General features: G+C 52.8%; 1 protein-coding gene across 1 annotated transcript in view; it reads right to left on the minus strand.

Moving 5' to 3' along the window:
• Positions 1-24,425, minus strand: part of ttyh2 (tweety family member 2) — a 200,081-nt gene that overhangs the window by 67,918 nt on the left and 107,738 nt on the right. The window contains exon 5 of the mRNA XM_072483435.1: positions 13,347-13,442. Coding sequence (XP_072339536.1) covers positions 13,347-13,442 — 96 coding nt within the window. The remainder of the gene's footprint in view (positions 1-13,346; positions 13,443-24,425) is intronic.

A 24,425-nucleotide genomic window follows, 5' to 3' on the forward strand; every position in this document is an offset into this window, starting at 1 on the left:
AAGTGAAATGGTGAAAGTGTATTAGCCAGCTGAACCTCTTCACACAAGACTGCACTCTCACTGTGTCTGTGTTTTGTATGGACAGTAATGGAATACTATTTTAAAACTTGAGCTGTTTCGCAACGGCTACAATTTATAATTAAATTATTTGATGCTGGTTTCACCAGACATATAACTGCCTAATTTCAGACAGATACATAGGATACACAGCATAAAAACATGCCATTCCGCCCAACTAGTCCATGTCAGTGTTTCTGCCTCACCTGAGCCACCCTCCCATCCTTCCTCACCGATATCCAAAATTGCAACCCCACTATTCCCTTCTCCCTTAAATACATCTCCGTAAATGCGCCTGTACTATTCGCTTCAACAATTTGCTTTGTCAGCAAGTTCCACATTTTCACCATCCTTTGCGTGAAGGGGTTTCTTCTGAATTCCCCATTGGACTTTCTTGGTGACTTGGCTTCTAATTGTTATGCTCTTCCCCACCAGAGGAAGCACCGTCATTGCATCCTCTATTAAAACCGGTCATAATTTAACATTCTTATGGCCGTGTTACAGGTCGAGCATAACTTCCCTTCTTTTCAATTCTACCCCTCTAGAAATAAAGCCTGGTGCTTGGTTTATGGGCTTGCTAACCTGTGCTGTAACATTTATTGGTTGGTGTGTTTGTACTCTGAGATCCCTTTGTTTATCTATTCCACCTAGATTTGCACCTTCCAAGGAATAAGTGACCCAATATTTTTCCTGCCAAAATGTAATACCTCAACATTTTGGTGAACTTCATTTGCCAATTATTTGCCAATTCTGCAAGTTTATTAATGCATCCAGTAATTTGTTGTTGTGCTTCTCAATATTGACTATCAACGTCTGCCCCCCCCCCCCCACCCCATAACTTGGTGTCAGCCACAAATTTAAAAATCATGTTTTTGACTCCAAAATCTTGATCGTTAATAAAAATTATAAACAACAGTAGTCCCAGCACTGATCCTGTGTGGAACACCACCTCTCACCTTGTGCCACTCTGAATAACGGTTCTTTCCTCCCACTCTCTGCTTTCCATCTGGAAACCAACCAGCATTCCATTCCAGCCCTGAATGCCCTGTCAACCACCCACTGTGGTCGACAAGGCTCTCAAATGCATCCGACCCATCTCCTGCACCTCTGCTCTCACCCCTTCCCCTCTCTCCCAGAACCAGGATGGGGTCCCCCTTGTCCTCACATTTCACCCCACCAACCTCCGCATTCAAAAGATTCATTCTCTGCCAGTTCCGCCAACCCCAGCATGATGCCACCACCAAACACAATTCCCCTCACTTCCTGACAGCATTCCGCAGGGAACGTTCCCTCTGGGACCCCTTTGTCCACTCCTTCATTGCCCCCCCCCCCCCCCCAACACCTCACCCTCTTCCCATGGCACCTTTCCATGCAATCACAAAAGTTGCAGAACCCGCCCCTTTACCTCCATCCAGCTCACCATCCAAGGGCCTAACATCTCTTTTCAAGTGAGGCAGTGCTTCATGTGCACCTCTTTCAATCTGATCTGTTGCATTTGCTACTCCCAATGAGATCTACTCTGCATTGGAGACACTATATGTAAACTGGGTGACCGCTTTGCAGGATACGTTCGGTCTGTCTGCAAGCAGGGCCCAGGCCTTCCTGTCGCTTGCCATTTTAACTCACTGTTCAGCACTCACGTCCATATGTCTGTCCTTGGTCTGCTGCAATGTTCCATTGAAGCCCAGCGCAAACTGGAGGAACCGCACCTCATCTTCTGATTAGACATGTCACAGCCTTCCGGACTTCACATCGAGTTCAACAATTTCAGACTGTGAACACGCTCCACCACCTTCACCCCATTTTTATTTCTATCAATTTATTTTCATTCCTTCCACCGATCTGTTTTTCCCTCATCATTGTCTCCCTTCCCCCACCCCACCCGGGCCACCTGTTCCTTTTCCCAGTTGTCCATTGACACACTGCTTAACTCTGTTCTGCCATTAACACATTCTGATCGCTTAATGTGCCACGATCAGCACTCTTCTTAGTCATTAGCACCATCATTTACACTCCCTTTGTCTTTTTATCCATGACATCTTTGTCTATCTCCATCTATCGCTGACTCTCTATCCAGCCCCACTGCTCCACCGCCACCGCCCCCCCCTATCCAGCCCCACTGCTCCACCCCCCGCCCCTCTATCCAGCCCCACTGCTCCACCCCCCCGCCCCTCTATCCAGCCCCACTGCTCCACCCCCCCGCCCCTCTATCCAGCCCCACTGCCGCACCCCCCCGCCCCTCTATCCAGTCCCACTGCTCCACCCCCCCGCCCCTCTATCCAGCCCCACTGCTCCACCCCCCGCCCCTCTATCCAGTCCCACTGCTCCACCCCCCCGCCCCTCTATCCAGCCCCACTGCTTCACCCCCCACACCCCTCTATCCAGCCCCACTGCCCCACCCCCCCGCCCCTCTATCCAGTCCCACTGCTCCACCCCCCGCCCCTCTATCCAGCCCCACTGCTCCACCCCCCGCCCCTCTATCAAGCCCCACTGCTCCACCCCCCCCACCCCTCTATCCAGCCCCACTGCCCCACCCCCCCGCCCCTCTAACCAGCCTCACTGCCCCACCCCCCCGCCCCTCTATCCAGCCCCACTGCCCCACCCCCCCGCCCCTCTATCCAGCCCCACTGCTCCACCCCCCCCCACCCAGCCCCATTGCTCCACCCCCCCTATCCAGCCCCACCGCTCCACCCCCCCACCCCTCTATCCAGCCTCACTGCTCCACCCCCCCACCCCTCTATCCAGCCCCACTGCCCCACCCCCCACCCATCTATCCAGCCCCAATGCGCCACCCCCCCACCCCTCAATCCAGCCCACTGCTTCACCCCCCTCCCGCCCCTCTATCCAGCCCCACTGCCCCACCCCCCCGCCCCTCTATCCAGCCCACTGCTCCACCCCCCTCCCGCCCCTCTATCCAGCCCCACTGCCCCAACCCCCCCGCCCCTCTATCCAGCCCCACTGCTCCACCCCCCCACCCCTCTATCCAGCCCCACTGCTCCACCCCCCCACCCCTCTATCCAGCCCCACTGCTCCACCCCCCTCCCACCCCTCTATCCAGCCCCACTGCTCCACACCCCCGGCCCTCTATCCAGCCCCACTGCTCCAACCCCCGCCCCTCTATCCAGCCCCACTGCTCCACCCCCCGCCCCTCTATCCAGCCCCACTGCTCCACCCCCCACCCCTCTATCCAGCCCCACTGCTCCGCCCCCCGCCCCTCTATCCAGCCCCACTGCTCCACCTCCCGCCCCTCTATCCAGCCCCACTGCTCCACCCCCCCGCCCCTCTATCCAGCCCCACTGCCGCACCCCCCCGCCCCTCTATCCAGTCCCACTGCTCCACCCCCCCGCCCCTCTATCCAGCCCCACTGCTCCACCCCCCGCCCCTCTATCCAGTCCCACTGCTCCACCCCCCGCCCCTCTATCCAGCCCCACTGCTTCACCCCCCACACCCCTCTATCCAGCCCCACTGCCCCACCCCCCCGCCCCTCTATCCAGTCCCACTGCTCCACCCCCCGCCCCTCTATCCAGCCCCACTGCTCCACCCCCCGCCCCTCTATCCAGCCCCACTGCTCCACCCCCCCACCCCTCTATCCAGCCCCACTGCCCCACCCCCCCGCCCCTCTAACCAGCCTCACTGCCCCACCCCCCCGCCCCTCTATCCAGCCCCACTGCCCCACCCCCCCGCCCCTCTATCCAGCCCCACTGCTCCACCCCCCCCACCCAGCCCCATTGCTCCACCCCCCCCATCCAGCCCCACCGCTCCACCCCCCCACCCCTCTATCCAGCCTCACTGCTCCACCCCCCCACCCCTCTATCCAGCCCCACTGCCCCACCCCCCCACCCATCTATCCAGCCCCAATGCGCCACCCCCCCACCCCTCAATCCAGCCCACTGCTTCACCCCCCTCCCGCCCCTCTATCCAGCCCCACTGCCCCACCCCCCCGCCCCTCTATCCAGCCCACTGCTCCACCCCCCTCCCGCCCCTCTATCCAGCCCCACTGCCCCAACCCCCCCGCCCCTCTATCCAGCCCAACTGCTCCACCCCCCCACCCCTCTATCCAGCCCCACTGCTCCACCCCCCCACCCCTCTATCCAGCCCCACTGCTCCACCCCCCTCCCACCCCTCTATCCAGCCCCACTGCTCCACACCCCCGGCCCTCTATCCAGCCCCACTGCTCCACCCCCCGCCCCTCTATCCAGCCCCACTGCTCCACCCCCCGCCCCTCTATCCAGCCCCACTGCTCCACCCCCCACCCCTCTATCCAGCCCCACTGCTCCGCCCCCCGCCCCTCTATCCAGCCCCACTGCTCCACCTCCCGCCCCTCTATCCAGCCCCACTGCCCCACCCCCCGCCCCTCTATCCAGCCCCACTGCTCCACCCCCCCGCCCCTCTATCCAGCCCCACTGCTCCACCCCCCCACCCAGCCCCATTGCTCCACCCCCCCTATCCAGCCCCACCGCTCCACCCCCCCGCCCCTCTATCCAGCCCCACTGCTCCACCCCCCCACCCCGCCCCATTGCTCCACCCCCCTATCCAGCCCCACCGCTCCACCCCTCACCCCTCTATCCAGCCCCACTGCTCCACCCCCCGCCCCTCTATCCAGCCCCACTGCCCCACCCCTCTATCCAGACCCAATGCGCCACCCCCCCACCCCTCTATCCAGCCCACTGCTCCACCCCCATCCCGCCCCTCTATCCAGCCCCACTGCCCCACCCCCCCGCCCCTCTATCCAGCCCACTGCTCCACCCCCCTCCCGCCCCTCTATCCAGCCCCACTGCTCCACCCCCCCACCCCTCTATCCAGCCCCACTGCTCCACCCCCCCACCCCTCTATCCAGCCCCACTGCTCCACCACCCCCCCCGCCCCTCTATCTAGCCCCACTGCTCTGCGCCCTCCCCTCCCCCCGCCACAACAGTATAAATCTCATCCCAATACCAGTTCTCTTCCTCTTTGACAAAGAGTCTCCAGACTCGGAACGACAGTTCCGTTTTCTCCACAGATGCTGTCGGACCTGCTAAGGTTGTCCAGCATTTTCTGCTGTTTCAGACTCCGGCATCTACAGTAATTTGCTTTTATTCCATTCTGCCACTTGTCCCGACTCCTCCACATTTTCTGACCTAATTCATTAGTTAATTACATACAAACATAAAAAATAGCAGAAGTGGTCCATCCAAGCCTGCTCTGCCATTCAAAAAGGTTCTGGATGATTTGTTCGTGTTTCAAATTTCACATTCCCATCTTCCACTTTAAAAATATTTAATGACCCAGCCTCCACCGCCTTCTGAGGCAGGAAGTTCCAAATTCGCACAACCCTCAAGAGAAGAAATTTCGCCTCATCTCTGTCCTAAAATGAAATGAAAAATGAAAATCGCTTATTGACACAAGTCGGCTTCAAATAAAGTTACTGTGAAAAGCCCCTAGTCGCCACATTCCGGCGCCTGTTCGGGGAGGCTGGTACGGGAATTGAACCCGCCCTGCTGGCATTGTTCTCAGGGGAGGCGGTGGCATTGTGATATTGTCACTGGACTAGTAATCCAGAGGCCCAGAATAATGACCTGACGACCCAAGTTCGAATCCCACCAAGGCAGGTGATGGAATTTAAACTCAATAAAATATGTGGAATTAATAAGTCGAATGAGGACCATGAATCCATTGTCGATTGTCAGAAAAACCTATCTGGTTCACTAATGTCCTTCAGGGAAGGAAATCTGTTGTCCTTACCCGGTGTGGCCTACATGTGACTCCAGACCCACAGCAATGTGGCTAACTCTTAACTGCCCCTTCAAGGGCAATTAGGGATGGACAATAAATGCTGGCAGAGCCTGCGACACCCACGTCCCATGAACGAATTTTTAAAAAATCAACATATGATAAAGGGTGATTTGCAACAATTGTATTTGACCTGTTCCAACTGATCTGGAACTTTTTTATCTGGAAAACTAAAATGGGACACGAGAAGAGGACAAGGGGTTGAGCAGAAAGGGGAGAGAGAGATTTTGCTTCGCACAACACTCATTACAGTATAGCCGAAGCTAATTAGTGCATTTGAATGATTGTACACTATTCTCTGTCGGAGAAACAACCTGCAGGGGAGTACAGGTTTGTTCCCAAGAAAACAATCACAAACAGCTTATCACCACCTTCTCAAGGGCAATTAGGGATGGGCAGTAAATGCTGGCAAAGCCAGCGATGCCACATCCCATGAATAATGAAAAAAAATTCAGTAAGGTGCACAATTTTAGCTAACGTCTTGCATTGCCATTATTTCCAAATTAGATATTAGAAATATAAACTAGACTGTAAACGTTTAAATGCTCCAGTGACCGTGATCATGAAATGAAATGAAAATCGCTTATTGTCACAAGTAGGCTTCAAATGAAGTTACTGTGAAAAGCCCCTAGTCGCCACATTCCGGCACCTGTTCGGGAGGCTGGTACGGGAATTGAACCGTGCTGCTGACCTGCCTTGGTCTGCTTTAAAAGCCAGCTATTTAGCCCAGTGTGCTAAACCAGCCCCTATTATCCAAAGCTTTCCTGTTACATCAATTATTAACTAAAACACTGGTAATTAGATTTTATAACAGCTGCAATTGGTCAGAGATTAGGATAGAAAATCAATGGCTACCATCGAGTGGAAACAATAAGCATTACGCTGAGTAAAGAGAGACTACTTTTCTGAGCCACTCCTAAGAATGAATTAAAACTTTATTTCTGGACTCACCAAATGCCAGGAATTTTGGAATCAAATACTTCAGTTTCATTACAGGGTGGGTGTGAGGGAAGGGAGAACTAATTCACTCACTTGACACACGTTGTCAGGATATGAACACAGCTCAGAGGATTGTACCCTGTGCCACAATTGTCACTGAAGGTAAAGAGAGAAGATCAGCTTATTCCCCAGCATAATCACCAAGCAAATCAAACTGATTCTGAAATAAGAAGCTCTTTCGAAGAAGACATGTTCAGAATGCAATAACCTGTGTGTGTGTGTGATGAACGGTTACTGCCTTATCATCATGTAAGGTGATGTCCCCTTTAAGACCAGGCTTGGAACCCTGGGGACTCCGCCTCTGGCTCCGCCCATCTGTGAGCCATACATAAAGGGCTGCCTCATGGGCTGTGCAGCAGTCAGCACATGTCTCAGCTCTAGCATAGTTCTTAGTCTAATAAAGCCTTCTTTACCGTTTACACTCTAAACGTCGTTATTGAGGGTACCTCAGTGTGTGTGCCCCACCCCTCCCCCGTTTCGCTGACCATTTTCCACTTTCATTTCAGATTGCCAGCAAACTTAGTCTCCTTGTTATTATCAAGTTGATCCTGACTAGGGACAATGTCCCACCAAAAAACAAGTCCCAATTTGGAAGGCATTAACTGCATAATGGCCAATTGGAAGGCCAACTGCATAAGGCTGTTTCAAGGAGGTTACATTTACAAGAAAGCACACGTCATATTATTTCTCAGAACAACCATCACTGTCAATATTAAAGTGAAAGATACTTGGAAAATATTTTGGGCCCATATATAGAACACTATAAATTAATGACAACTGGTGCAGCTGGTAACAGGGACTGAAATGGTGGGTGGGGAATACTGGACATGCGCTCCACATCATTTTCTCCTATTAATTTTCACATTGGTTTTCTAGTATTTCTACAATATTTATTTTTTCATCTCTCAGGGCAACAAGCATGAGGTTGTCATGCAAAAACTTACTATATTTATGTCATAGCATTCCATAGGTTGGGAGGTCTAGTGGCGTAGTGTGTAGTATCCCTGCCTCTGAGCCAGTGGCTCCAGGTTCAAGTCCCACCCTCGGAAAGAGGTTGAGTGGTGACAGACTAGCAACCTGTTCCAGGAACTTCCTTGCCAAGTGAGTATGTGTGCTCTGTCTGCCTCATACCCCTGGAGGCAGTGGAAGAGACGATGATGATTCCATGGGTTCATTAGAGAAAGAAATTCCAACAAAAATTACTTCATATAATATAACTTTTTCATTTTGCCCAGTAGATTTCATTTGAAAAATATTTTTCAAGGTAACGTTTAAAAACAGTTCTGATCCCTTTAACCCAATCCCAGCAATTTAAGGGATTATCCTCATTCTTCACACTTCCTAAACAAAACTTTTTAAATTAGTTCTCAGCGTTAATAGAGTAATTTGATAAACCTGGTGAAAAACAGGGTTAAAAGGCCATGAAACTGGCACTTAGCCAGTCAATTACATGCCCCACTGCCCCAATTAAACTGGTTAATTCAGCAATTCACCAACACTTTGCTGGAGCCATGCTGAGCACTATTTTTCAAAGATGTAACATGTAAAGTATTTCAGCAAACAAATGCAGATGACTTTAATGTATTTTTCTTGACTGTTCTCAACTGAACAAACAAACATAAGAATTAGGAGGAGTAGGCCATTTGGCCCCTCAACTCTGCTCTACGATTCAATAAGATCCGCCAACCCCGATAACCTTGTTAGTCAAAAATCTATCTACCCCTGCCTTGAAAATATTCACTGACCCTGCCTCCACTGTTCTCTGGTGAAGAGAGTTCCATCGACTCACAACCCTCAGAAAATATTCCTTCACAGCTCCATCTTAAATGGGAGGCACCTTATTTTTAAAATGGTGGCCCCTCGTTTCGGTCTCTCCCACAAGGAGAAATATCCTTTTCAGCATCCACCCCGTTAAGGTTATCAAGAGTTCATCACAACTGTATTACGGTACCTGTGTTGGAGGTACTACTGTATTAGAGATACGTGGGTAAATCCCTGTCTGCTGGCTCCGCCCAGTGGACGGTATAAAGCGATGTTCATCCCCGGCTGCAGCCATTTTCTGTTACGAGCTGCTGGGGGACACATCTTGTCTAATAAAGCCTTCGATTATTCTCTAATCTCGCTTTCGCAATAATTGATCGTGCATCAATTTATGAGACAAGATATTGAAAGATGGAGCTCCGCATCAAGCCGGACCATCTGCAACTGAGCCCCCACACGGCAAACGCTTCGGCCACCTTTGATCACTGGCTGGCTTGCTTCCAGAGCTACATCAGGACATCCACAGACCCACCCACGGAGGACCAAAAGTTACAGATCCTCTACTCGAGGGTGAGACCCGAAATGTTTCCACTCATCAGGGACTCGCCTAACTACACTGAAGCTGTGGCACTGCTGAAAGGGCATTATATTCGCCCGGTGAACCCAAGCATATGCTAGACATCTTCTGGCCACCAGACGCCAAATCCCGGGGGAACCCCTGGATGACTTCTACCGCACCCTGCTAGCCCTCGGTAGGAACTGCAACTGTTGGGAAGTTTCGGCTAACGAGCGCACTGAACTCTTAATTCGGGACGTCTTCGTCACAGGCATGCTGTCCACACAGATCCGCCAGCGGCTGTTCGAAGGAGATACACTAGATCTTGAGGATAGGAAACTCGCAAACTCTTTAGAGTTGGCCTCCCGTAACGCCTAGGCGTATGCCCCCGGCAGCGCGGCACCCCCATGGACAGCGTGGATCCCACCTGCTTCCTACCCGACCTCATCCTCCAATTCACCGCAAGCCTGCGCCGCGTGGCAGTCGGTCAACCCCGGTGGGCCCAGATGCTACTTTTGTGGGCAGACCAAACACCCCCAGCAACGCTGCCCGGCCCGATCAGCGACGTGCATAGGATGCGGTAAGAAGGGGCACTTTGTGGCGGTATGCCAGGCCCGGTCGGCCGCCGCCACCACCGCACACCCCACGGGTGACCCGGTCCCGCCGCCATTCTCCCCCTCGAAAGCCATGTGCGGCCCATGGGCGCCACCATCTTGGACTCCGACTGCCATGTGCGACCCATGGGGGTGGCCATCTTGGAAGGCGCCGCAGGACCCCGACCCGACTGGCCGTTTATCGCCTGCTGAGACTTCCTTCACCGCTGTTCAACCCGGGGCCTCCGAGCATCTGCCGCATCTCGCCTCCATTATTCTGGACCAGTCTCGGCCACGGAACCTCACGACCGTGACGACGGTGGAACTCAACGTGCACAAGACGTCCTGCCTTTTCGACTCCGGGAGCACGGAGAGCTTTGTTCACCCCACCACGGTAAGGTGCTGCTCCCTCATGGTACCCCCCCGTTAAGCAGAAAGTCTCCCTGGCCTCCGGATACCATTCTGTGGAAATCCGGGGATACTGCATTGTGAACCTCACTATCCAGGGCGTAGAGTTTAACAACTTCCGGCTCTATGTCCTCCCCCACCTCTGCGCTTCCGCACTCCTGGGCCTGGACTTCCAGTGCCACCTCCAGAGCCTGACTTTTAAATTTGGCGGATCCATACCCCCCTCACCGTCTGCGGCCTCACGACCCTTAAGGTCGACCCTCCTTCCCTGTTTGCGAACCTCACCCTGGATTGCAAACCCATCGCTACCAAGAGCAGACAGTACAGTATCCAGGACAGGACCTTCATTAGGTCGTAAGTCCAATGGCTGCTGAAGGAAGGCATCATCGAGGCTAGCAACAGCCCCTGGAGAGCCCAAGTGGTAGTTGTAAAGACCGGGGAGAAGCACAGGATGGTCATTGACTAGTCAGACCATCAACCGGTACACGCAGCTCGACACGTACCCCCTCCCACGCATGTCTGATATGGTCAATCAGATTGCACAGTACCGGGTCTTCTCCACAATGGACCTAAAGTCTGCCTACCACCAGCTCCCCATCTGCCCGGACGACCGCCAATACACTGCTTTCAAAACAGATGGCCGGCTCTTTCACTTCCTTAGGGTCCCCTTCGGTGTCACTAATGGGGTCTCGGTGGTCCAATAGGAGATGGACCGAATGGTTGACCGGTACGGATTGCAGGCCACCTTCCCGTACCTAGATAACATCACTATCTGCGGCCATGATCAGCAGGACCACGACGCCAACCTCCTCAAATTCCTCCATACCGCCAAACTCCTTACTCTCACTTATAACAAGGAGAAATGCATGTTCAGCACTGATTGCCTAGCCATCCTTGGCTACGTAGTGCAGAATGGAGTAATAGGGCCCGACCCCATGCGCCCCCTTATGGAGTTCCCTCTTCCCCACTGCCCCAAGGCCCTGAAACGATGCCTGGAGTTTTTCTCTTATTACGCCCAGTGGGTCCCCAATTACGCGGACAAGGCCCGCCCACTAATCCAATCCACAGTTTTCCCCTGTCGGCTGAGGCCCGCCAGGCCTTCAACCGCATCAAGGCGGACTTCGCAAAAGCTACGATGCACACTGTCGATGAGTACCTCCCCTTCCAGGTCGAGAGCGACGCATCGGACGTAGCTCTGGCGGCCACCCTCAACAAGTAGGGCAGGCCGGTGGCCTTCTTTTCCTGCACCCTCCATGCCTCTGAAATCCGTCACTCCTCTGTCGAAAAAGAGGCCCAGGCCATTGTAGAAGCTGTGCGGCATTGGAGGCATTACCTGGCCGGCAGGAGATTCATGTTCCTCACTGACCAACGGTTGGTTGCCTTCATGTTTAGTAATACGCAGCGGGGCAAGATAAAAAACGATAAGATCCTGAGGTGGAGGATCGAGCTCTCCACCTACAATGATGAGATCTTGTATCGTCCTGGGAAGCTCAACGAGCCTCCTGACGCCCTACCCTGCGGTACATGTGCCAGCGCAGAAGTGGACCGACTCAGGACCCTACACGATGACCTCTGCCACCCAGGGGTCACCCGGTTCTTCCATTTCATCAAAACCCACAACCTGCCCTACTCCATAGATGAGGTCAGGACCGTCACCAGAAACTGCCAAGTCTGTGCAGAGTGCAAGCCGCAGTTCTACTGGCCAGATAAAGCACACCTGGTGAAGGCCTCCCGTCCCTTTGAGCGCCTCAGTATGGACTTCAAATGGCCCCTTCCCTCCACCGACCGCAACACGTACTTTCTGAACATGGTCGATGAGTTCTCCCGGGTTCCCCTTCACCATCCCCTGTCCCGACATGACTGCTGCCACCGTCATTAAACGCCTCCACAGTATATTCACACTGTTCGGTTTCCCCACCTACGTACACAGCGATAGGGGGTCCTCCGTTATGTGTGACGAGCTGCGTCAATTCCTGCTCAGCAAGGGCATTGCCTCAAGCAGGACGACCAGCTACAACCCCCGGGGAAACGGGCAGGTGGAGAGGGAGAACAGGATAGTCTGGAAGGCCGTTCTGCTGGCCCTACGTTCTAGAAATTTCCCGGTCTCCCGCTGGCAGGAGGTCCTCCCCGATGCACTCCATTCCATACGGTCACTCCTGTGTACCACAACTAATGAAACCCCCCATGAACGTCTTCTTGTTTTTCCCAGGAAGTCCACCTCCGGGACATCACTCCCAACATGGCTGGCAACTCCTGGACCCGTCCTGCTCCAGAGACATGCGCGGACCCATAAGTCTGACCCGTCGGTTGAGAGGGTCCACCTTCTTCATGCTAACCCGCAGTACGCCTACATGGCACGCCCCGACGAATGCCAGGACACGGTCTCCCTCCGGGATCTGGCACCCACGGCCCCCTCACCAACCCCCCCCACCCGAATCATTCTTCTCTGCTCTACCCACTTCCCCACCAGCGCACCTCACCGCAGCCCCCAACCCAGGAGGATCCATCCTCCCACTGGTTCCACCCAGAGGTAACGAAGCAGAGGACGGCACGCTCCCGGAGTCGAAAATGCCCGAGTCGGCGCCTGCATCACCACCGAGACTGCGACCGTCGCAGAGGACCATCAAGGCCCCCCGATCGATTGATTTCTTCGTTGTAATTGTTACTGTGGTTGTTATTGTTACTGTTAAAGGCTTTGCCACCACCCCCGCCGGACATTATTTTTCAATAGGGGGTGAATGTGTTAGACTGTATTATATGTATTACGGTACCTGTCTTGGAGGTACTACTGTATTAGAGATACGTGGGTAAATCCCTGTCTGCTGGCTCCGCCCAGTGGACGGTATAAAGAGGTGTTCACCCCCGGCTGCAGCCATTTTCTGTTACGAGCTGCTGGGGGACACATCTTGTCTAATAAAGCCTTCGATTATTCACTAATCTGGCTTTCGCAATAATTGATCATGCATCAAACTGCCTGCGGGCACCCAGTAAAAACTGACTCAGAGCGCAAGTGAGTGAAAAGGGAAGCTGTCGTTTATTTTCATCTTTGAAGTGGAGCCCCTGACAAGACAGCATCAGTTTGAAGCCAGGAGTATTTTTTTTTAAATATAAAAGTGGCCTTTCACCAAAATGTGGTTCCTTCAGATACATTGCTCTGTAATACATCCTGCATTCTATAATATAATACTTAATATGGTACTCACATTGTGAGGAGCCACCTGGATCGTTTGGCCAGACCTAGGAATGCCACCAGACAAATAACCAAGTCAATAACAAGGAGCAGAAGATACGACAGCCACCTGGAATGAAAGATATGGTGAGAAAGCTAAAAGCAAAGTTAAAATGTTTCAAATGCACCTATTATAAACGCAAGACAGCAACGGTGTTTCAAAGTTTTAGAAATTATTGTTGGGGATGGCATCTTACAGGTCACCTGGAGTCCCAGTTGCTGTTTCAACACGTACTTTCACATCGATGTTGTAGGCTGGAGCTAGGGATCGTGTCGGCAAAGACTCCAGTTTCTTTCCGTCACATGGCTGACCAGGAATCTCTCCTGCTCTTAACGCCTGCCATTAGCGGGTATTGGAAGAATTTCCAGGCTGATAATCAACCTGTTTGGCCAGGTTATAAATGCACCTTCCTTGACCATTGTCCTGGGGTGGGACTCGAGCCCAAAGCTTCTGGCTCAGAGGCAGGGTCACTGAGCCACAAGACCTCAGAGAAACTATTGAGGTTAAATGTTAGATACTGTTCAAGCTTTACCAGTTGATTTGATTAGGGGTCGAAGGTCACTGGAAAAACTCTGATGCGACCATCAATTCACTCAAGGACTCGTGTCGGAGTAAAACAGTGGTTTTAATTAACTATCAACTTTGCCTGCCTGCGACTGGTACATACTGAGGACAGTCCCAACAGGCCAGCTACTCTTATACTCCTTCAAAGGGGCGGAGCCATGGGCTGAGCCCGTACATGCTCCAACATCTCCCCCTGTGGGTGAAGCCATACAATGGATCACAGATAAAACCCACAGGGTTAATAACATAGAACATAACTGGTGAATTAACTGTATTTACATTCACCACAAACTCTTTGCCATGAACATACAGATGGTCAACTTAATCTTCAATCCAAAAGGCAAAATGTTACAGCACTCCTTCAGTACAATGTGGAAATGTTAGCCTCAATTATGTGAAGTCCTGGCATGGGGTTTGAACCACAAACCTTGGCAGAGGGCTATGTTCTGCCCACAGAGCCAAGTTGACAATGCAGTGGTATTATATTGAATTTAACACCAACAGGGTAACCTGGGATTTTGGAGATTGAAGAATCATGCTCCATGGCCAAGTCACCTCACAAACAATGCTACACAGGAGTTGTAGCTCCGTCATTTTCGCTAACCCAAAACACTGAGGTGACGACAGAAACTCTTGCTTCCCCTTCTGTTCACAGAATCTCAGTTACAAATGTATCACAAAGAAATTAACAGTCACTTTCCACATTCAGGGGAGATACCGAGGCAGAGATCGAGAAATTTGTCAACAGGAAATGACTAGCATGGATTCAGACACGAGAAACAGGGAGGTCAAACAGTAAAAGGGAAGACACAATAAACAGAAATATACTGAGAGGGATAGATGAAGTGAACGATTTTTGCGTGCAACTTCACAGGTCCCCAAAAGTAGCAATACAGGTACATAAGGTTTGTAAAGGCATATGGAATGCTCTCCTTCATTGGCAGACGTAGAGGTTACATAAGTAGGGATATAATGATGGAACCGTATAAACGGTGTGAGGGCAAAACTGGAGTATTGTGCGCAGTTCTGGTAACCAATTTATAGGATGGATGTAATTGTAGCTACGAGGAGAGATTGGAGAGGCTGGGGTCGTTTTCCTTGGAACAGAGGAGGCTAAGGGGTACATGATTGAGGTATACAACATTGTGAGGGGTAGAGATAGATTAGGCATGAGGAACCTGTTTCACTTGGCAGAGGGTTCGAAAACCAGAGGTCATATATTCAAGATAAGTGGCAGAAAGATTAGAGGACACACGAGGAAAAACCTTTTAAGCTGCCCGAGTTGGTGGGGGCAGAGACCATAAACTCTTTTGAAAGGTACCTAGATCTACACCTTGAATGCTGTAAGCTGCAGGGCTACGGGCCATGTGCCGGAAGGTGGGATTAGGAAAGGTACCTGGGTGTCTTTGGGTTGGCATGGACAAGGTTGGCTGAATGGTCTCCTTCAGTGTTTTATCATTTCTATGGTCCTATTCAGTGGCATGACCATTGCTGAATCTCCCCATTATGGACACAGACAGCTTCAGTATCTGAAGAGTCGTGAATGGTCCTGAACATTGTGCCATCATCAGAAAACATCCCGGCTTCTGACCTTATGATGGATGTAAGATCATTGGCGTTGCAGCTGAAGATGGTTGGGCCGAGCACGCGAACCTGAGAAACTCACGCAGTGACCTCTCCGGAGTGAGATAATCGACTCCCAACAATCATCTTTTTGTGCTAGGGATTGGCTCCAATCAGTGGAGACCTTTCCTCCATTTCTCATTTGACTTCACTTTAGCGAGGGTTGCTGGGTGCCGCACTTGATGCTGCCGTGATGCCAAGAGCAGTCACTCTCACCTCTCCTCTGGAGTGTCTCTCCTTTTGATGATATTTGGATCAAGGCTGTGATGAGAGCAAGGGTTGCGTAATCCTGGTGGAATCCAAACTGAGCATCAGTGAGCAGGTTATTGATGAGTAAATGCTGCTTGACAGCGCCGTCAATGACACTTTCCATCATTTTGCTGATGATTTAAGAGGAGACTGATGGGCAATAATTACCCGTGTTGGAGTTCCTGCCTTTTGTGGCCAGGACATACCTGGGCAATTTTTCACGTTGCTGGATAGATTTCAGTGCTTTCACTGTGCTTGGCTGGGGCATGACCAGTTCTGGATCCTCAGGAGGAGGCTGACCTGGATCATCCACTTGGCATGTCTGGCTGATGCTCCAGCCTTGAAGGGCAACCCATCATTGAAGATGGGCCTATCTTTGGTGCCTCCTCCTCCGCCAGTCAGTTGTTTAATTGTCCACCACCATTCATTTTTTAAAAAGAATTTAGAGTACCCAATTCATTTTTTCCAATTACGGAGCAATTTAGCGTGGCCAATCCACCTGCCCTGCACATCTTTTGGGTTGTGGGGGGCGGAACCCACACAAACATGGGGAGAATGTGCAAATTCCACACAGACAGTGACCCAGAGCCGGGATCGAACCTGGGACCTCGGCGCCGTGAGGCTGCAGTGCCTCACCACTGCCCCACCGTGCTGCCCTCGTCCACCACCATTCATGACTAGATGTGGCAGCACGGTAGCATTGTGGATAGCACAATTGCTTCACAGCTCCAGGGTCCCAGGGTCGATTCCCGGCTTGGGTCACTGTCTGTGCGGAGTCTGCACGTCCTCCCCGTGTGTGCGTGGGTTTCCTCCGGGTGCTCCAGTTTCCTCCCACAGTCCAAAGATGTGCACGTTAGGTGGATTGGCCATGATAAATTGCCCTTAGTGTCCAAAATTGCCCTTAAGTGTTGGTTGGGGTTCCTGGGTTGTGGGGATTGGGTGGAGGTGTTGACCTTGGGTAGGGTGCTCTTTCCACAAGCCGGTGCAGACTCGATGGGCCGAATGGCCTCCTTCTGCACTGTAAATTCTATGATAATCTATGACAACAGAGGTTAGATCTGATTCGCCGGTTGTGGGATCACTTGGCTCTGTCTACTGCACGCTGCTTCCGCTGTTTGGCAAGGAGGTAGTGCTGTGTTGTTGCTTCACCGGGTTGACACATCATTTTTAAATATGGCAGGTGCTCCTCCAGGTATGCCGTCCTTTTTTTAAAACTATTTTTATTAAGGCATTTATATAAACAGCAAACACACAAATAAGAGCAAGGACAAACCTGCCCTTTCCCTCCCCACGTCCTGTCTGTGGTATTATCATAAAGAAGTTGATGAATGGCTTCCACCTCCTCGTGCCGCCCACACCTAACCTCTACCCCCTCAAAAAGCCTACTCATCCTAATCACCGCCATAGGCGCCCTGTGAACTACTTTGAACTGTCTAAGTCTTGTAGACGACGAGGACGCATTCACCCTCCTCAGGGCTTCCCCCCCCCCCACATCCAGCCTCCAGCTGCCCCACCCAGCTCCTCCTCTCACTTCCATTTGACTTCTCCTATCGGGGCTCCCTCCCAGTCCATTAGCTCAGACACCTTCCCCTCACCCACTCCCTCCCTTGACAGCACCTTATCCTGCAACCCAAAGGCCGGCACCTGCTTCCTCACAAAATCCCGCACCTGTAAGTATCTAACCCATCCCCGCTGGGCAACTCGTATTCCTCCTCCAGGTCCTCCACATTCGTAAAGCTGCCCTCTACAAGCAGGTCCTCAAACCGCTCAATCCCTGCCTGTCGCCACCCCCGAAACCTCGCGCCCAACCCCGCCCCCCCCCCCCACCCCCCTTGGTGCAAACCTGTGGTTGTCAAAGATCGGTGCTCACACCGAGGCACCTCCCAGCCTCAGAGGCTGCTGCCACTGCCCCCCTACCCTCAAGGCCGCCACCACCACTGGACTTATGAAGTATCTGGTCGGCGAGAATGGCAGAGGCACCGTCAACAATGCCACAAAACGCGGTCTCTTATGAGGCCGCTTCCATCTGCCCCCATGATCAACTGGCGGTGATCCAGATCAGGAATCCTCCCCAGCACCCACCTCATAAACTCCAAGTCGGCCAAGTTTGGGCCAAAACCACCGGCATCCACTCCAACCCCCCGAATCTGCCACAATGTTCCCCACCTCGAACGCAATCCCAGAGTTTACCAGCACCGCCACGCCCCTCATCTTCATGTCCAACCCCAAATGAAATACCTGCCCTACCCATCCTTTGCTCAGCCTTGCCTGACCCCCGACCTTTAGATGCATCTCTTGTAAAAAAAAAAAAAGCCACGGCCGCCTTCAGATTCCTCAGGTGCGCGAGCACATGTGACTGGCCCATTCAGCCCTTTCACATTCCACATGACCAGCCTCGTCAGGGGGCATCTGGCCCCTCTCCCCTGCCGATGAACTATATCACTTTGGGCCAGTTCCCGTCCCGTGTCACGCGACCCTCCAGGCCCATCCCCGGATGCCCACCGTCATCACTCCTTTTCATTCTGCGCCACAGCAGCCCCCCTCCCTTCCCACACCCCCTCCCCCAAACAAAACAACCCCATCCCCCTCCGCTAACCAACCACCTGGCCACCGCCTACTGCTCCCCCGTTAGCTAGCCCTCCCAGCGAGCTTGGCAGACCCCGTCCAAGGCCTCTGAGCCTCCTTCTTCCCTCGCCGGTTCCCCCACCTCACCCGCACATCTCCATGTAACAAACAACAACAAAAACAGAAAAAAGGTGGACTCATCCTTGATGGTCCCCAAGCATCCCACCACCAAACCCAACAAAACATGTCAAAGGAGAAAAGTTCTCCAACAACCATCAAAAGTGAAGACAAGAAAATCAAACACGTCCTCACACCTCCCACAAAGTTGTGTCCTCCTTCTCCTGTCAGTCCATTGTCCCTCAAAAATTCCAACGCCTCCTCCGGCGTTCCAAAATAATGTTCTTGGGTGTGAAAGATCACCTAGGGCGGGTACAACATCCCAAACTTCACCCCCATTTTAAAGACGGCAGCCGTAATCCGGTTAAACACAGCCCCCCTCTTTGCCAGGTCCACACCCAGGTCCTGGTACACCCACAACTTGTTCCCTTTTCAGGTGCACCTCCTCATCTGCCTCGCCAATCTCAATATCTTCTCCTTGAGTAATCGGTGGAGCCGCACCACCACCCTTGGCGGCTCATCCGCCTGCAGCTTCCTCATCAGCGCCCTGTGCGCTCGGTCAACCTCCCCCATTAACTTCTCCAGCACCTTAGCTGCAAACGTGCCGGCGTCCGCTCCCTCAGTGCCTTCAGGCCGCCCCAGGATTCGGAAAATTCGGTCTCCTGGAGTGACTCTCCAGGTCTCCCATCCTTCTCCTTTTGGGAGAAACCGCTTTTGGGTCTCCCGTATCACACCCATCTCGGCCACCTACAAGGCGAGCTGCTTCTTGTGCTCCCCCAGCGTCTCATCCATGTTCCAAATTGCCTGGCCCTGGGACTCCAGCCTCTGTTCCACACGGCCAATTCCCGCTTTCAGTGGCTCTACCGCCCTGGCTAGGTCCTCCTGGGCTTCCCTCCTCTGCCGGCAGAACTTCTCAGTCAAGATGTCCACCAGTTGCTCCGCCATCTTGGCCTGTGGCGCATGAAGATTCTCCTGCCCCAACTACATCTTTCCTTTCGACCCACTTCTGGTCCGTGTATCCATCCACCGGCCACACCAGTGGAGTCGGGCTTTCTCCAATCAGTCCAACACCTTTTTGCATGAAAACGTCCTCCCTACGAGCGGGGAAAAGGTCTGAAAAATTTGCCTTGAGCGGGAGCTGCCAAATGTGCGACCAGTCACTCCATGGCTGCCGCCGGAGCTCCCCGGCATGCCCTCCTGCACTCTTTATTGAACTATGATCGATTCCCAAGCTTCATAGTAGAGTGGGGGTATGCTGAGTCATGAAGTTAGGGATTGTGGTTGAATACAATTCTGTTGCTGCTGATGGCACACAGCGTCTCAGGAGTTTAGAAGGATGAGGGGGGAATCTCCTTGAGTTTAGAAGGATGAGGGGGGAATCTCCTTGAGTTTAGAAGGATGAGGGGGGGATCTTATTGAAACTTACAGGATACCGCGAGGCCTGGACAGAGTGGACGTGGAGAGGATGTTTCCACTTATAGGGAAAACTAGAACCAGAGGACACAATCTCAGACTAAAGGGACGATCCTTTAAAACAGAGATGAGGAGGAATTTCTTGAGCCAGAGGGTGGTGAATCTGTGGAACTCTTTATTGCAGAAGGCTGTGGAGGCCAAATCACTGAGTGTCTTTAAGACAGAGATAGATAGGTTCTTGATTAATATGGGGATCAGGGGTTATGGGGAGAAGGCAGGAGAATGGAGATGAGAAAAATCAGCCATGATCGAGTGGTGGAGCAGACCCGAAGGGCCGAGTGGCCTAATTCTGCTCCTAGGTCTTATGGGTGCCCAGTCCTGAGTTGCCAGATCTGTTGGAAATTAATCCCATTTAACACAGTGGGTATCCTCAATATGAAGGTGGGACTTCATCTCCGCAAGGATTGTTTGGTGGTCATTCCTACCAATACTGTTATGGACAGACTCATCTGGGGCATAGATTGGCGAGTTCCCTCACAACTTGCTGCATGCTATGTCATTTAGTACTCTGTCAATTGGGTCAGTAGTGGTGCTGCTGAGCCAGTCTTGGTGATGTACATTGTAGCCCCCACCCGGAGTACTTTCTGTGCCCTTGACACCCTCAGTGCTTCTTGCACTTGTTGTTCAATGTGGTCGAGTAGTGATTCACCATTAGTGGGGGCAGGGAGAGAGAGGGTCGGGGGGAGCACTGGGGTGGCAGTAATCAGGTTTCCTTGTTGACCTGATGCCATGAGACTTGCAGAGTCTGGAGTCAAAGTTGCGAACTTATAGGTCAACTCCCTCCTGACTGTGTACCTCTGGTGGATTTGTCCTGTCTGTTGGGTCAGGACATACCAGGGATGGTGATGTTTGGGACATTGTCTGTAAGGTATGATTCCATGAGTACAACTGTCGGGCTGGGGGACTAGTCTGTGGGACAGCTCTCCCAATTTTGGCCCAAACAATTACATGCTAGTAAAGAGGACTTTTGGGGTCAACCAGACTGACTTTGTCATTGTAGTTTCCGGTGCCTAGGCAGATGCCATATGGTCTGTCTGGTTTCATTCCTTTTAGACTTGGCAGCTTGGGAGGTCTGAGTGGCTTCCTTGGCCATTTCAGAAGACAGTTAAGATACATTGCTGTGGGTCTGGATTCACATTGTAGGCCAGGCGAAGGGCAACAGACTTCCTTCCCAAAAGACATAAGTGAACCAGATATGTTTTTACAACAATTGACAGTGGTTTCATGGTCGCCATTACTGAGGCTAGTTTTTTAATGCTGAACAAATTCCACCATATGCCATAGAGGGATTTGAACTTGTGTCCCCATAGCTTTAGCCTGAGCCTCTGGATTACTTGTCGAGTGACATTATCACAATGCCACCACCTCCCCACCGTATATTTCAATTATCGTTGTCCCCCAAGTATTTTGACAAGTGTGTGGCGGGTATGGTCAGGATCGAACATTCTTGACATGTGAATTTCTGTTAATGGATAAGATGAATACTAAGAGTTGTTGAAGTCTGAGTGGATATGGGGGCTGAAGGTTGATTGGCGCGGGGGGGGGGGGGGGGGGGGGGGGTATACGGGCTTGTGGAACGGAAACCGTATTGAACATGTTGCCGATCAACATTGCTCACTTTACACTTCATAAGGGGGGCATGGTAGCACAATGTTGCTTCACAGCTCCAGGGTCCCATGTGAATTGAAAATGAAATGAAAATCGCTTATTGTCACAAGTAGGCTTCAAATGAAGTTACTGTGAAAAGCCCCTAGTCGCCACATTCCGGCGCCTGTTCGGGGAGGCTGGTACGGGAATTGAACCGTGCTGCTGGCCTGCCTTGATCTGCTTTCAAAGCCAGCGATTTAGCCCTGTGCTAAACAGCTCCTGTGTTCGATTCCGGCTTGGGTCACTGTCTGTGCGGAGTCTGCACGTTCTCCCCGTGTCTGCGTGGGTTTCCTCCGGGTGCTTCGGTTTCCTCCCACAGTCCAACGATGTGTTTAGGTGGATTGGCCATGATAAATTGCCCTTTGTGTCCAAAAAGGTGGGGTTACGGGGATAGGGTGGAGATGGGTGCTCTTGCCAGGGGCCGGTGCAGACTCGATGGGCTCAATGGCCCCCTTCTGCACAGTAAATTCTATGATTCTATGATTATCCCTTCGACCTCGTTACCGCTCAGCATTTGTTCAAAATATTGGAAGTAGGAACATCAGAAGTCATTGAATAACGTCACCGATTGATCGTAGCTCTTTGGCGTGCACAGTAGTCTGCGATCATATCAATTCTGAATGGCATGAGGATTGGAGGTCATGTTATGGAAGTAAGGTAACTAATCTGAAAGTATTCCCTCCCCCGCCCCCCCCCCAAGTCTGTTCTTGTGTGGGTGAGAGGGGAATAAAACAAATTTTCATTGTTGCTTGTTATCAAGGAGGTGGATGTGCAGTATGCTCAGGTGGCTGGACAGCTGGCTCGTGATGCAGAGCAAGGCCAATAGCACCGGTTCAATTCCCGTACCGGCTGAGGTTATTCATGAAGGCCTCACCTTCTCAATCTTGCCCCTCGCCCGAGGTGTGGTGATCCTCGGGTTAAATTACCACCAATCAGCTCTCCCCCCACAAAAGGGGAAAACAGCCTTTGGTCATCTGGGACTATGACGACTTTACTTACTTTAGGACGTGGAGCGAAGGAGAGACATGCTGCGTTCCAACGTAGCGCATTAGAATAAGATATTCAGACTGGGTGGAATCTACTGGATGCATCAGGTAGCAGTTTTGGGTTTGTGGGAATTGCTACCTAACTGATGGTCATGGTTATAGATTTAGAAAGCAATCAGCGGACTTCCGATTGCGGCGATGTGGAGCTAAGCCGCACGATTCGGCAGCTCCCGCGATCACGGACTTTCGGGCTCTCGAGAACAGCCCCAACGGGGATTTTTTGAAGACGTTCCGTGTGGGAAGGGGAGAGTGAGGTCCCCCTTCATGGCTTATGGATCGAACAAGAAGTGAAACGGCCAAAAAAGCGGCGTTGGAGCAGCGGGAGAAGCGAGGGAAGAAAAACAAGATGGCGGCGGCTGGAGATAAAGTGGAAGGCGGGCCGGAGCTGCAAGAGTTCATTAAGCGCTGTTTTGAGGAGCTGCGGAAAGAAATGCTGGCGCCTATGCTGTCGGCGATTGAAGGATTAGGGATGACCCAGAAGGCCCACGAGGTAAAGATCCAGGAGGTGCAGAAAAAAGTTAATGAGAACGAGGATGAGATCTTGGGCCTGGCGGTGAGGGTGGAGGCGCACGAGGCGCTGCACGAAAGGTGGGCGGGAAGATTCGAAGACCTGGAGAACAGGTCGAGAGAAAGAATCTTCGGATCCTGGGTCTCCCTGAAGCAGTGGAGGGGGCCGATGCCGGGGCATATGCGAACAATATGCTCGAGTCGATGATGGGCGCGCAGGCCCCTTTGAGGCCTTTGGAGCTGGATGGGGCGCACCGGGTGCTGGCGAGGAGGCCCAAGGCTAATGAGCCGCCAAGGGCGACTGTGGTGAGGTTTCACCGTTTCACGGACAGAGAGAGGGTCTTGAAATGAGCCAAGAAAGAGCGGAGCAGCAGCTGGGAGAATGCGGAGATCCGAATATACCCGGGGGGGGGGGGGGGTGTTTGATGTTTGTTGTACATAGGGTGTTAATCACGCGCAGGAAATGTTCCACGGGTTGGGGGATGGATGGGGAAAGGGACCGGGTGAGAAATCTGTACGAGACGGTGGGCGCTGGTGCTGGAGGGAGAGGAGGCTCGGGGATGGGGAAAATGAGACAAGGCCGCAACAGGAGCTGCGCCAGAGGGGGCGGGGCAGGCTTAGGAAAACGTGGGCTTTTTCCTGTGCTAGGGAAGGACCGGGGGGGGGGGGAATGGAGGAGCGCACACTGATTGGGAGATTCCCACATGGGGAGGACAATGGGACGGCGGGGGAAGCCGGGGTCAGCAGGAGTCAGCTGACTTATGGGAGTGCTATGGGGGGAGCAAAACAGCTAGACACGGGTCTAGCGGGGGGGGGGGGAGAATAGAGTCGCTGCTGCACTGGCCGAAGGGGAATGGGACACAGAAGAGGTGGTCGGGGCGGGGGTCTCCCGGCTGGGGGACTGGAGGGTGAGGGCGGCGCGGGCACGGGACTGGCCTAGAAAAGGAGATGGCTAATCAGCAGGGGGAGGGAGGGGGGGGGGGGGGGGGGGGGGGAGGCCCCCCAATCCGGCTGATAACGTGGAATGCGAGGGGCCTGAATGGGCCGGTAAAGAGGGCCCGAGTGTTTGCGCACTTAAAGGGACTGAAGGCAGACGTGGTCATGCTCCAGGAGACACACTTGAAGGTGGCGGATCAGGTCAGGTTAAGAAAGGGATGGGTAGGACAGGTATTCCATTCGGGGCTGGATTCAAAGAACAGAGGGGTGGCAATATTGATGGGGAAGAGGGTGTCGTTTGAGGCCAAGAATATCGTAGTGGACA

This window comes from Scyliorhinus torazame, chromosome 18, assembly GCF_047496885.1.
Source record: "Scyliorhinus torazame isolate Kashiwa2021f chromosome 18, sScyTor2.1, whole genome shotgun sequence".
In the NCBI taxonomy this organism is placed as follows: domain Eukaryota; kingdom Metazoa; phylum Chordata; class Chondrichthyes; order Carcharhiniformes; family Scyliorhinidae; genus Scyliorhinus; species Scyliorhinus torazame.